General features: G+C 38.4%; 1 protein-coding gene across 1 annotated transcript in view; it reads left to right on the top strand.

Annotated features, from left to right (window-relative positions):
* The window catches only part of ENTREP2 (endosomal transmembrane epsin interactor 2), a gene marked incomplete at its 3' end in the record, with an annotated part of 59068 nt that extends 45405 nt beyond the window's left edge, over positions 1-13663 (top strand). The window contains exons 7-11 of the mRNA XM_082322699.1: positions 2715-2790; positions 5618-6208; positions 10342-10416; positions 11095-11423; positions 13478-13663. Coding sequence (XP_082178825.1) covers positions 2715-2790; positions 5618-6208; positions 10342-10416; positions 11095-11423; positions 13478-13663 — 1257 coding nt within the window. The remainder of the gene's footprint in view (positions 1-2714; positions 2791-5617; positions 6209-10341; positions 10417-11094; positions 11424-13477) is intronic.
* Between the last annotated feature and the right edge of the window lie 464 nt (positions 13664-14127).

Here is a 14127-nt window from a genome sequence, read left to right as displayed (position 1 = left end):
CAGTTGTAATTAGAGAAAACTATAATATAATATAGTCTGCACTATGTAAGCAAGCATTCAGAGGTTAAGCTGAGAGGCCATGTCCTTTGATTCACATAGTAACGAGTCACCTCTAAGAATGTTATCTTGTTTATGCAGCCCCATGTCTTTAGGTATGTTGCTGCAAGGTTTTCAGCCTGAGTAGGAGCCTCTGAGATTGAGGCAGAGCCTGAGAAGGGATGTGATGTGTGCTGGATGAGCTTTTGTGGCCCTATAAATTCCAAAGGATGTGAAAGGCTGATACAAATCTCATTGCGTGGAAGAGAGTGCTGAGAACAGTTCCTCTCTGTAGTTTCCCTGAGTGAAACAGGCGGCCTTAGCCTAGGTGAGCTGAAGGACTCTCAAGGTTAACACCTAACTGCAAGGTAAACTAGTTTGTCTCCTGCCCATGTTGGAATACACCTTGGGTCCGTGGTGTGTTCTGTGCAAGCTCCGTTCCAACAAGATGTCAAAGCAGAGTATCGATAGCTGCTCTGTGGCTTGTGTCAAATGAGCTTAGTTGTCTTACTCCCAGGTCAAAAAGTTCTGTCAGCACTATAATTGTTCCCTTTGGCAAACTGAGCAGAAAATTAAAAAAAAAAAAAAAAAAAAAAAAGACATGAAGATCGAACTGTCATAATCTAGAAATGTTTGTGTAATAGGAATCGAAAGTATGTAAATACAATGCACATATTTCTTCTCTGTAAAATAGCGTATTTTTTTTGAGAGATGCAATGCTTTCATTTCAAGAATTGCTAAGCCAGCGTTTTTCACAAGCCTTAAGTTTGGTTTATATGCTGTATAATAATGTTGTTATTTTAAATTTACTAGATCAAAGCCACAGATGGTTCTTTTTCATTAGTACGGGTTTGCGAAAACCTCAGCCTTGCATATAACTCATTTTATAGGTTTTAGGTCATTTTATAGGTAGTAGACAATGTCACTACAGCTGCCTGGTGACTGGGAGAATGTAAAAGGTCAATAAATGTTTCAGCACAAATATTCAGCAGATACTTTCCTGTCAATGCTTAAGAATTTGTGAAACCACCTAGATGTAAAAAGAACCCCTAGATTTTTAAAAAGAAACAAACACCCTTAAAACATTATATTACTTCTTCCAAAATGTAGTTAGTCTGATTGAATTTTCTCTAGCAACAAAGAGCATTTGAGAACACTTCTTTTCCAATTAGTTCCCAGCAGTTCCACAGTTAGTTCCTAGGAATGGCCTGCAACTTAGAGTGACACCACTAAATTTTTATTTTTTTTTACCACAGATGCAATATTCTGCTTCAATAAAGAAAGATCCTTTAAGAAATTTCCAAGTAAATTGTTTAAAAATATGAGTGACTTCACCTTTGCTTCCCAGTTCTCTATCCATCTATTGCTGAGTTAAAAGTATTTCTGGTACTGTTCTTTGTTTAGAGTTGTATCTGCTAACCCTTAGACTTAAAATCACTTTTAAAAACTAAATTTGTATCAGAAGAAGTTTCCTGATCACTTGATTATAGTAAGCGATGGATGGATGGATAGATAGAAAAAAAAATTAGTGAGGACAGTACGTTATGCATATATATGTGTGCATTAATCTACACTGGCACGTGCACTGAAAGCTATTTCCTTAATAGCTTCAGAGTAATAGTGTCACATTCAATTTTTTAGAAGGCCAGATACAAATTAAGCTCTTGACAAAAAGGTTTTCACAGAGGTGACTGATGGTTATTTCTAGACTCTGTCACCAACTGTAATAAGCTTTTACTAGTTAATTGTGGCCCTACAGACAGAAGCAGATATGATGCTTTCTGCTAAAGATGGTATCAATCTCATTCCCTTCAACTTCTCTTTTTATATTTTTCTCATTTATTGTTACCAGCTATTTATTGGAACCATTTTTTCAATAATCATGATCCCAAAGAACTGCTAGAAATCTAATGAGACTGGCAACAAGGTCCAATCCAAAGTCTATTAAAATCAGTGGAAAGCAGATTTCCTAAATTTCAGGTGTTTATGGATCAAGTCTTTCCAGCAGGACTGACTCTGCATTTTGTTCACATGATTCTCAAAGGTGAAGGGAAGTTACCCACTTAATCCATCCTTTCAGGGAAAAAAGGTGAGTCCTAGTATTACCTCCCTTCAGCAATCTCCGATAGGCTGGAGAGCAGCCGGCATCGGCCACATTGGGTGGCAATGATATTATAGGGATTAAAAATATATTAGGTGTTAACATCTTAACAACTAACCAAAGGAAGATACTGCTCCTGTTCTTGTTTTTATGCTTTCTGTTGTTCTCTGTCCTATTTTAGGGCGACATAATGTCGTGGGAAAAAAGTGTAATATGGAAAAATGCAGACTGTAGAAAAAGAGATTGCTTGTAATAGAACCATTATTTTTAAGCATTGCAGACATGAAGTTTTGTAATGTGGGCCTGCAGCCCCAGCTGCCTGTGAATTCAAGATGAATTTAGCTTGTAGATCCTGGAAAAACTGAAAAATCGCTTTAAGCATGTTCTTTGCCCTGCTTTTGTTCCTGACCCAAAGACATTGTAAAATACTGTATCTTTAAATAGCTTTCAGTCTGAATAGCAGCTTATATGACAGTTATTTCACATTGTCAGGTGTGTTCTTAAGATCATCAGCTCTATACTTTGTTTTGGTAAATTGCAGATTAATGTGCTGTTTCATTAAACAATTTTCATTTAGGTCACTGGTACTGATCAGCAAGTATCCGAATCGAGTGTGGGTGAGAGGAACATGACCCTGGACTTCAGCACACAAGGTAATCATAGCATTATGTTTGCCTGCTTGAGAAAGATGTAGTAGGCTTTTTGAGTGGACTTTTCCTTCTGTTCTGCCCTTGCCGATGGAGCAAGAAGGATTTGCTTTTAGATTGTTCATGGCAAGAAGAACCTTTTCACAGTCATAAACTGATGTGGCTGGAAATGCAGAGGAGAATTTTGCTCGACAAAGCATGCTCTATAAAGCCCTTTGAGGCAGATACGGCAACTGTCATTGCTCTTTGAAGAGTCATGCACATAACTAGCAGTTTGTTTCTCACTATCAGCAACATGGGTGTCTTCCCGAGAGTCCCCATGCCTGGTCCATATAGTAGTTTCCCATGTGGCTTCCAGAAGCCTGAACAGGAAGCTTGCTGCTTGAGGTGTCGATGTTGTGAATGCAAGTAGATGAGTAGCAGTACAGAGCCTGTTTGTTTAAAGTTTAAAAGTTACTGGAATAGGCCTCCTTACCATGTCTGTTGATATGGAGGGCTTCTGAGACGTTACAGCCGCAGTGGATCGTGAGATGTTGAGCAGTTTGTATGAAATAATTATTTGAGTAAAATTTCCATTAAAGACTTTTTCCACATCATATTCATATCATATTAATGAATGGACTGGCAAGTGGTCTCAGGTAGTACACTTATGGGCAGAGAGGTGGGTGGCAGAGTGGTCCAAGAAACAGCAACAGTCCTCTCTCACCTAGCATCCAGAATGGGACTGACAGCCGAGCAGAGAAGTGAGGAGCGTCTGTTCCTACACAGACTATCTGTTCTGTGAAGAAGGAGGATTTCAGTTTCCAGAGCCACCAGTGGTCACCTTTAACTACTGCTAATTTTTTTTTTTTTTTTAAACCGCAGTGTTTGACAACTGCAATGGAGTGTGACAACTGAAGGGGACTAGTTTTTATGTGCTGCTGTTAACAAGGGCTGTGTCTACAGAGCTAGTTCCCAGAGTTCCTAAGTACATTTGGACTTCACATCCACATATGAAAGTCTAAATTTTAAGACCAGTGCTAGAGTTTTGACTGTTGGGAAGCAGCAGACCAGCTCTCAAGCCAGGGTTTTGACATTACATATTGTGCTGTGTGGACATGAAAGTGAATTACGAAGGTCCTCAGGCATGTTTTGTTCATGTAGAGTCAGTCAGGTGTCACCATTCCCTGTCTTTTGAACAGTGATTGCTGCTTATCTGCTTCAGGTCCCTCCTCCCCCTGCTGTCTGTATTACCAGAAAAACCATGCCAGTGGAAGAGTAGAATAGAAAGAAGCTGTAAATACAGCTTAAGACCCTTGAGTCCAGGTAGCAAATGGTACGAACAACCACACTCTAGTTATCAATTACATCAAATCAAACCACAGAGAGTTTGGACAGTGAAGATCTGTGCTCTGAAGACAGGCACAAACTGGATGCTTTCATCTGTCCATAGAAACTTTATAGATATTTCAAAGCCTGATTTAAGGGAATATGTTGCAAAGAATCATCTAACTAGGTAAAAAAATGTTTGGGGCCTCATCACAAATATAAATGGTCCAATAAACCACTGCAGCTTTGCACCTAACACATAATAACCAGTGCATATTATGCCTTTTTAGCATTATGTCAATGTATAGATGTATTTCCATTATTGATGATTATGTCCTTTTGGGCAATCTTACGATTGCCTCATGTTACAAATTTATTTCCTGGAAGCCCCAAAAGAAAATAGTTGTTGTGATTCATTTTATGTAAGAAGAAAATGTCCTTCATAAAATCCAACTTCATGAATATTTGACTTGCATTTTGACAGCTAATTTCCCTATACTGTAGAAAGCTTTCTGCTTCCTAGACCCCACAACATGGGAGCACTTAACAAACGTTCCCTAAGTCACTAAAAGATCCTAGTTTTCTATTCTGAACAAAACACTTAAAATGCATTGGTCTCATCAATATGGTTAGCAACAGCTGTTATGCAAAGACGGGCATCAGAGGCTGCTGAGCTGAATAGAATTTTGTGATTTGTATTTTGTAAATATTTTGATTTTACATGGAGGACTTCAAGGAGTCCCAGTTGGGAAAAGTGTTGTCTGTATTATTGGAGCCTGGATTATCTAGTTTTATTTTCTTCATTTTTGTCATGACTTGGGCATAATGCAGAGCCAAATACTTATTTTCATACCAGGGGCCATTTTCATCCATAACATATATTTCTAGACATGGCAGAAGTGATAACAATCTCAGTTTTTAATACAAAAGGCTTCAAAGATGATGTGACCTTGCATAGAATGCTTAGCTTCTATCTGAAGTGTGTGTGTCACATATTTCGTGTGCCAGAGATGTTACATGATGGTGAATTCTCATTTGTAAATAACTTAGGTACATGCTTCGGGGAAATGATGAATGATGAGAAAGCGTTAGGTGCAAAGCTAATATTGGCAGCAGTGATTGGTTTCAAAGTGAACAGAGCCGTGTTTTTTCCGCATTTGTGTCAAGTTTTACTTTTTCTACCACAGGCAATCTCTCAGTGTTTACCAGAGAAACCAGTAGTGAAAGAGCTGTTCCTGTCCAAATGTAGTTACAGATAATACTTTGGTATCAGTGCTCAAGTGTGCTTATTAGTTGAAGAAAATACTCAAGGACAGCACAAATTATCTTTCCTGAAGGACACTAGAAACAAGTACATGAATTCAGTCTTTTTTGCTTTGGCATTCCGTCATCTGACAGCTTTTGAGTAATTATTGATGTACTTGCCAATTACTAAATGTAAATCAGTATATTGAAAACAGGGGCGGGGGGGGGATGGGAGAGGGGCAAGAAGTCTTTATTCCTCTCTGAATCTCTTGTTTTGCAGTTTCTGTTGAGAGCACCTCTTTGATGGTCTCTGAGGCTGTTGATATCCCAGACCATAGCTGCTCCTCTGAAGATCTTTGTTCGCTGGAAGTTCAAGGATCTCTCCATTCTGCAGATCTTTCTCCCTACTGTACAACCCCCAAAGGGGCTACGGACCAGAGCTGCAGCACTCTGGATTACAGCACCCGCTGCAGGTTCCACAGAACCTGCTCAGAGGGTTTTCCTGATGAGGATGACAGTTCCCACAGCCGAGTCTCTACAGACAGGTCTCAAGGGCAAGAAAAGAACTGTGCCTGTGGCGGGTCCTTGGACTGTTCCTCAGAGAATTTCAGCCCCTCAGAAAGAGAACTGCAGAGTTCTGCTCAAGAGAGCAATGCCACGCCGCCTTTGAAGCAAAAGAAAATCTGTTGTGCGGTCTTTAGCCAGCCTCCTGTCCCTTCCCAGACCTCTCCCTGTGTTGGGCCCACAAATACTTCATCGTACGCAAGCGGCCGCGACAGTGCTGTCCAGCGGCATCAGATTACAAAATACCGAATTTCAAATATAGTCCGATCAACTAGTGACCCTGTATCGTGTTCGTCTTATACAGAAGGTAGGTGTAATACTACAAGGCTGATAGAGCATGGAACAAATGAGTGGTACGTGATTTATGCAGCAATTGGTGCTGCTGGAAATTATATGAAACGTTCCAGTGAGGGTTGACTTATGTGTGAAGGCTTTAGTGCCATGCACATTTTCTAAATTTGAAAAATTTTAAGAAAAATGGAAATGGGAAAAGTGACAGAGTGAAATTAATTTTGGCTTTTCTAAATTGTACCAGCCTTTCTGCAGTGCTCAGAAAACCGCCTCTTGAGGAGATGCTTCCACCTCTGTATTACTGTTATATTGAGCAGCTAAACTAAGTAGCTGAATGGTAGCTGGGGTCTATTTAGGAGCCAATTAACTGAGCTGTCATGCTTGTAATACAGCAGCAGGTTGTGTTTCCTGACGGTGACGCTGACATTGGCAGTACTGGTGCATGTCAGAGGCAGGCAGTGCGACTGTGTAGTGGCAAGTTGGACTGTAGGGTGAAAAGTTTTGAAGGACAAAGAAATGAAAGATGAGGCACGTGACAAGATGATAAATGAAAAGGAAAGCTTTTGACTTCAGCTTTTGACATAAGCATCTTCTGATATGAATCTCCTTTTAGACAAGTAGGGAAGAAGAGAGGAGACATTGTTAGCTGAATGGTGTATCTTCATAAAAATCTGCTTGTTAGTGGAAAAAAAATGTTTGAGTTAGTAGAGAATGGCTTGATCAAATAATAGCAGGAATGTAGAACCATTAAAACCATTTAAAAAGTGCAGGTTTTACAAAAGGATGTAAGCTGTTCAGAGAGATCCAAAGGGGTAACCTGGAGAAGTGGTTTGAAAGTAAAGATTATAAGCTTTGTAAGATGTCATAGATTGTGCTGTTACAGATGCGTTCACTGGGCTTTCTGAGGGGTCTAGAGGAAGACTAGCTCAAAACAAAAGTAGACAAAATGCTGACATAAGTGGTTTCATTTAGGAAGATGATGTGTTGGTTCTCTTACACTTTTTGCATCGTTATTGTGTTTCTTTGAATTTCAGAGACCTCATACTTAGCTCAATAATTGAATGTCTTTTACCTTTAGAAATCTAGCCTCAGCATCCTGTCCAGGAAAAGTGAATCTTTAATCTAGAAGTCTGCATTTATTTTATGACATTTACTCTGCTAGGATTTATGTGCTATGAAGCTGCTGTGCAGACAGTAAGTAGGAATTTCTGAATCCTTTCTACTGTGCCAAAGACAAGAAGAACAGCCCTTTCTCTTCTGGATCATGCTTTGCAAGTTTTCCATATTGTGTTCCATATGCTCTTTGAGCAGCGTTTGAGAGAGAGATTGCTGTAGGCAGCCATATCTATGTGTTCTAGCTGACTGCTGGGACACTTGGTAAAACAGATGCTCTGCCTTCATTTTTAACATGTCCTAAATACATCCATCATCTTTTCCGGAGAAGTGGCATTATGTGAATTATTTTGACTAGTTTCCAAGTTCTTAGCCCTACATGAGTTGAGGGACATGGGTTGAACATCACTGAGATGTAACTGGGCTTAGCAACGATTGTAATAAAGGAGCAGAGATGGTTCTAGAGATACTGATATACACACAGCAGGGGGAAGAGAAGAAGCAACTCAGAGAGACTGTGTTTGTGCTGACCTAGTTTGACATTCTTTTGCTGCCTATAGAAGACTCTTTAAAATGAAACCTTTAAGAGAAGCACTTGAGTCTAGATGTGCATATTTCTTTCATTTCTATGTTTGGCAAACTACAGTTTGCAAAATTTTACTCTGTGAAGGTTTTCACAACTTCACATCACTTCCCCTTCCTCTACTTTTTGTTGAACTTTATTTGGAAAACATACATAGGTTAGAAGCAGCACAATTCTGGTAACATGTACTGGCTGTTTGTAGCAGCCCTGAAGCTTATTTCTCCTAAGCTGTAACACACAGCTTAAGTTCTTTATAGTCTTTATAACTTTGGAAAGGCATTTGATCTAGATTTTTCATGACGGGCTATTGGTATATAGATGTCACTGCAGAATTTTAAAATACATCCACAGAGTTGAACGATAGGCAAAGATAAAGGGTTTTTTTCAGTAACACAATTATTGTTTAAAATTGTCCTGGAGTAGAACTGGTCAAATAGACTGACCATATGAAAGCCAGAACTGTAACTATGTATTGTTATACTAATAACTCATGTAAGAGACATACTGTGGATTTTGGAGAACTGAGGGGTGGGGGAGCTTCAGGCATGTTCACAAATGGGAAAATATAATGGTCAGATTGGTAAGCAGGGTTTGGTTTTGTCTTAGGACCTTGTCTTTCTACTTTAAGAAAAATTATTAATTTATCTTCTGATTAACCTCCCTATGCAAGTCAATGTGAAGAGACATAGGAGTGCAACCTTGAAATTTACTGCATAGAGTTTTGTTAAATGGGTCTTGAATGTTACTGTGATTGCACTGCACATGGTTTGGAACATAAGTTATTTGGCACGGGGATGTTGCACGTGTGCAACAGCGTAGTGACACAACAGCAATGAGATCTAACAAATTAGTAATCTGGGAATTTTAATGCTGGCATAAAACTCTGGGCTTTTAGGTCAATAAAACACAATCCATGTGCTTCAAGCACATCTTGACATGATGGGGTCTTTAGGGTATGTTAGTCAGTAATTCTCCTGTTAATCTTTTAATGCTGAAAGTGAGCTTGTTTATTTGTGTTGAAATATCTGTCATTCCTGGTAGAGAAATTATAGATGAAAGTTTAGTTTAATAGGTGCCTTTATAGTCACTGTGTAGTCCCTGGACAATGTAACTATGGTGGGTTTACACATAATCTCTGTAAGAAATAGTTCCCTCTTAAAAAAATTACGTATAGATTAGTAGTTTGCATGTTTTTCTCTCTTTTCCCCATAAAGTTTATCATAGCAAAGGAGGACAAAATCATCTTCTAGCACTGATGTTTGTTAAAATAAACTTAACCTATAATCAAATATGATACACTGTGTGACTATATCGGTTAAGTGCCTGAGTGATTATTGTAGTGTCTGTGTTCCAGCTAATTCAGGATAACATCTAGTGGTGTAGTTTTGACTGTGCTGCAAGTACATTAAGCAGTATAATAATGGATGGGAAGACAACTGCTGAAGTGTCTCTTCTTAATAAGCATGCCACAATTCATGTGTTGCAGTACTTCAGCATAATAAAGCAAATTAAAGACAGAATAGAAGCTGTCTCTTTTAATTTCTTACAGATTTCCTATGTTTGTAGCATCTTACCTTCGTTTTCCTTCATTTAATTATTCACTCTACCAGAGAGGATTATACCAGCTTTTCACTATAAACTTTCCCTGAAGATATGGAAGAAAACCTCTTCTAATCTACCTAGAAGTTCAAAATAGTTTTCAGTCTTGGAAACAGATGTAAACAGCCTTAGCATAAATGTGAGGGTTTATTGCATCTTGACTGTCACAAGCTTGAAATGAAAAAGACTGCACTGGTAGTTACTGTATAGTGTGATCTCATCGTCATTGATCCTTGTGCTGGCGTCCCAGAAACTCGGCTGTTAGAAGGCAGCTATGTCCAGAGCTGTTCGTAGATGCTCTGTAACCATTTTGTATTGATTGGATCATCAGTAACCATAATGGTCATCTACCCATTAATTTAATCAGTGGTGGATAGCATTTGTCCTGCAAAGAATGAGAATCTGTAAAAAAAGGAGGTAGAAATATTGAATAAAATGCTGGTTTTGTAGAAGTAAGAGGGATTAAGCTTTCTCGGTTTTCCTGTTTTCTAAGATAAACTCTGTCTGCCAAGGAAATACAGGAAAGTCTGAGGTCTGCCCCTAGCAGGGATCCTTCTGTAGCTTCAGTGCTTAGGCCTGAAATATTTAGGATTTGATAGCTGTATAACGGAGAGGAAACCATCAAGCAGGAACTATATCTTTCCACTTGTATTTATTTAACAGCTTATAGGACATTTCTGTGTATAGTAGCTTCTCTTTATGAAGGACATTTTGAAAGTAGTATTTCTTCTGAGTAGTTTCATTCTGTAGAGGAGATAATAAAAGATTCCGAGGTATTTTTCCTTGCTTTGGGCAGAGGATAGCAGGGGTTGATTGTGCTCTTTCTGTCTCTCTCTCTCTCTCTCTGGTTAAAGGTGATAATTGTGCCTGGACTCCTATATGTAGCCAGCGTCAAGATGCAGGATTATCTCCAGCTACAGTAGAAACAGGTGAGGATCAGTTTTCTACAGCAGGATCATGTGGGTTTTCTTCTTTTGGTTTAAAAATAATTAAAAGCTTCTGATAGAGAAGCAAGCTCTAGAAAATTTGGGGCAGAAAAATCGCTTACTAACAGCATACATACGATGTACAGTGCTGATGGAACCAGGCTTTGAGTGAAAATAAATGCTGCGAATCAAGTCCTCTGTTTTAGTTTAGCATTTTTGCTTTCTCTGTATTTCTTACTAATCTCTCTTGCATTATTCACTGCTTATAATTTTTGAGGCCTAGAAATAAGGGGAACTTTATCCGGGGGGGGGGATTAAAACATTACCAGGTATGTATATAACACTGAGTAGCTGGTGTTTCCCCTTATCATTAATGTCAACTGAAGTCCCTGAAAGTAGAGGTAACAAAAATGTCTGTGATTTATGATGTACTTTAATTACCCACCCACTTGTTCTAAATGCAGTCCTTCTTGGTCATGGGAAAGAGTCTTACTCTTGACCTCTGGTTAAATACCATTTTGCCATGTTTCCTTGATTGCATGTTTTTGTTATTCTTCAGAAAAAAACAGACGTTTTATGACAACGTAAAAATTTTTGTGACAATATTTGTTTTGCCTTTTTTTCTTTTTTTTTTTTTCTTTAACTTATTACTTTAAAGATATTCTTCCCCCCCTTTTTTAGTTCCTGTTTCTGGTTCTCATATGGCTGCCTCTGCTTGTCAGCATTCTTTGAGCAGTTTCCTACCAACTGGAAAACAGAGGGATACAAGGAAAACTGATCTACACCTAAAGCCAAAGGCTTTGCACACAGTGTCAAAAGAGCGACCGCACTCTTTAGTGGACCTTAAGGCCTATAAAGACACAAAAATTTTAGTGGCAAAATTTTTGGAATATTCAAACTGTAATCTCCCTCCAGAAGTACGTCACGTAGTGAACAGCATACGATCAGTAATAAAATCTGATGAGAGACACATGGAAGAAGCCATCTTCAGTGCCAATATTATAGACCAGGTAGGCCATTTAAGTTCTGAAGATTTGTTCAACTGTGATAAACACATACCTTATTTAAATGTTTTTACAGTTTTAAGTACTTCAGAAAATTCCTACAAAAGTTCTTTTATAGTAACATGGCTTTAGTAAGAAATAATTAATATTTATTGGGCAGCAATGCATTTTACACTGAAGCACTCATAAATGCATTTAAAATTCTTCAGCTGGACCCAATAATTTCCTAGGAGATCTATAGGGAGCTGATATTTACACATTGATAATCATCCTCTCTTATTTCCAATGTCTTTCTGCACCTGTGACTGTTCCATACATGAATTTGTGTTTATATATGGATATACACAGAACTGACTTGGATGTGGTGTTTTTTCAGGCAAATGTATTTGTACAGCATAAGCTACTAGCTGAAAAGAATGGGCAGACATACAAGCAGGGCCGTGATCTATCGAAACAGAACAGTGCAGTTACCCTTACTCCTGGCTAGAAGAATGATAATAACCCTTACTATTTTTAAGAAAAAAAATTGAGAAATTGTGCTTTTCCAAATGAAGGAATAATGCATCTTCTCACCTTGAGTGAGAATAAAACAGACACAAGGCTTGGAAGGAATCCTATAAAACAAGGGAATTGGTAGTGGCAGCAACTTTTATTATCTAATGCATGTTTAACGGTAAATCTTTCTTGCAGGAAGAAAGGTGATGAATCACCTCTTGCTAGCATTGTTACCAGAATGACAGCTACAGAAATGAAGTTCCTTTTACGTTGTCAGATTTGAAAAGCAGAATGCACTTAACACTGACTAACCACATTCAGGTTGCCTGTAGGGTTTCCACAGAGCTGGACAGATGATTAAGGATACACGCTTGGGGGCTGCTTCCTCTCCTGAGATATTGTAATTCCTATCTAGGTATTAGTCTGCTGATCCCTAAGTGAGGGACACTGGCTAAGTATTAAAATAGGAAGTAATAGCACTTAAATAGCATGTGAGATAGTGTGATGTGTAGCAGGAAACAGACAGCATTTAATAAAGCTTGCTGTAAGATTGTTTTTGCTAACTATGAAGTAGAACAAAGAAGTAGCGCAGTATCAGTTACCTTTGTAGTCACATGGGAAGAAAAGCAGTACTATCACGGCATACTTAACAGAGCGTCGGTATGGAATTAAATTTTAACATTTTTATTGCTTTACAAAATGTATAGGTCATTAAATCCTCAAGGTTAGAAAGTTGAAAACATTTTTCTTTAAATGAAAAAGCCATAGTTTCTCGCAAAACAAAACAGTATAAAAATACTTGAGTGCTTATGTAGATCATAAAACCAGAAACCAATGGCCCAATTTTTATCTTGTGTGGATTTCTTAGATTCGGGTAGACATATGGTTTTTTCACCATATGTTATTTCACCATTTCATTAAAGAAATAATTTTAGGAGTTATTTTTTCAGACAAAAAGCATCATTAATTAGTAAAAGTCCAGGGCATCCCAGAAATCTACTTAAGAAGTCACAGAATTTTTGGTAAAATAGTTGTATAATTCAGGTTTGTGAAGTAGCTTGACAGTTCTATTAACACCAAAATGTTTGTTTACCAGGCTTGCAAGGTTTTAGTTCTCTGCCACCCTCAGCAAAGCTAGTGAAGCATCTCTTTCTCCTAAAAGAAACAGATGAGTTTAATTTGCTCCAAACTTGTATTTGTCAATTATAAGGCAGAACTGCTGCCTTTTCCACAAGTTTCCTTTTCATTCATATAGAGAGACACAAATACTCGTTTGTGCCTTTGTTGATTCAATGCTACAGTACAGATAGGAAGCCTGATGCCTTCCAAGCCTGACTGTGCCCTCCAGTAGCCGGTACTCAGCCCTGACCAGCTGTAAGAGCAGGAGAAGCGGGAGGGTCTCTGGATGGCTGCGTAAACACACATCTCCTCTGGGACAGTTCCATCATTAGATAACTTAAATGAAATGATAGTCAGGGACTGAACCTTTTAAATGAAAACATTTCTTACCCTGTCTTCCCCATTTTTTCTTTTTTCCCATTTTCCATTCCTGCCCATTTAAACAGGTAATTACAAGTTCCCAGCAGAATGTGAATACCTCTAGAAAGCGACTTCAAGAAGATCTTCATCTTCAGAGCTGTGGTGCTCTGAGCTCTCCAGTTGCCTTCTTACGTAGGTCCCATATCGCTCGCAGTTTAGAGCGGGACAGGCCTCACAGTTTAATTGGAGTTTGCCAGGAGACCATCCTTTGATAATATTCGCAGGTACGTGATTCCAGCAAAGAGAATTAAGGAAGAAACCAGGACTGGGAGAAATACAAGTAGTGGATGACTTAAAAAGGAAAAAGTGTCTTCCTTTGGAATTCCACTTTTTTCCAACAGCAGGAGGAGAACACCTGTTTTTCTGAATGTAAATTTCAGCCCTGATTTTTGCAAAATTTTAACTGATTTATTAGTAAAGTCATAACAAATGTTTTCCCAATCAGAAATGCGTTTATTTCACTGTACTTATAGAAATGCTACTGATGCTGCCTAGCATTTCTTGAAAACCATTGCAAAACCGCCAGAGACCGGCTGTACAACTTAAAAGTTGTATTTATTTAATGTACCTCAAAGTGTTTTAACTATGATCAGTGTTTTAATAAAAAGTATTTCTGGACTTTGTTTTTTCAACAACTGATTTGGATAGAAATGTAAAGGTGATTCATACGCACATA

The sequence above is a fragment of the Platalea leucorodia genome (assembly GCF_965183815.1).
Source record: "Platalea leucorodia genome assembly, chromosome: 9".
NCBI classification, from domain to species: domain Eukaryota; kingdom Metazoa; phylum Chordata; class Aves; order Pelecaniformes; family Threskiornithidae; genus Platalea; species Platalea leucorodia.
Note: the sequence above shows the minus strand (reverse complement) of the source record. Positions and strands in the feature narration are given on the sequence as shown.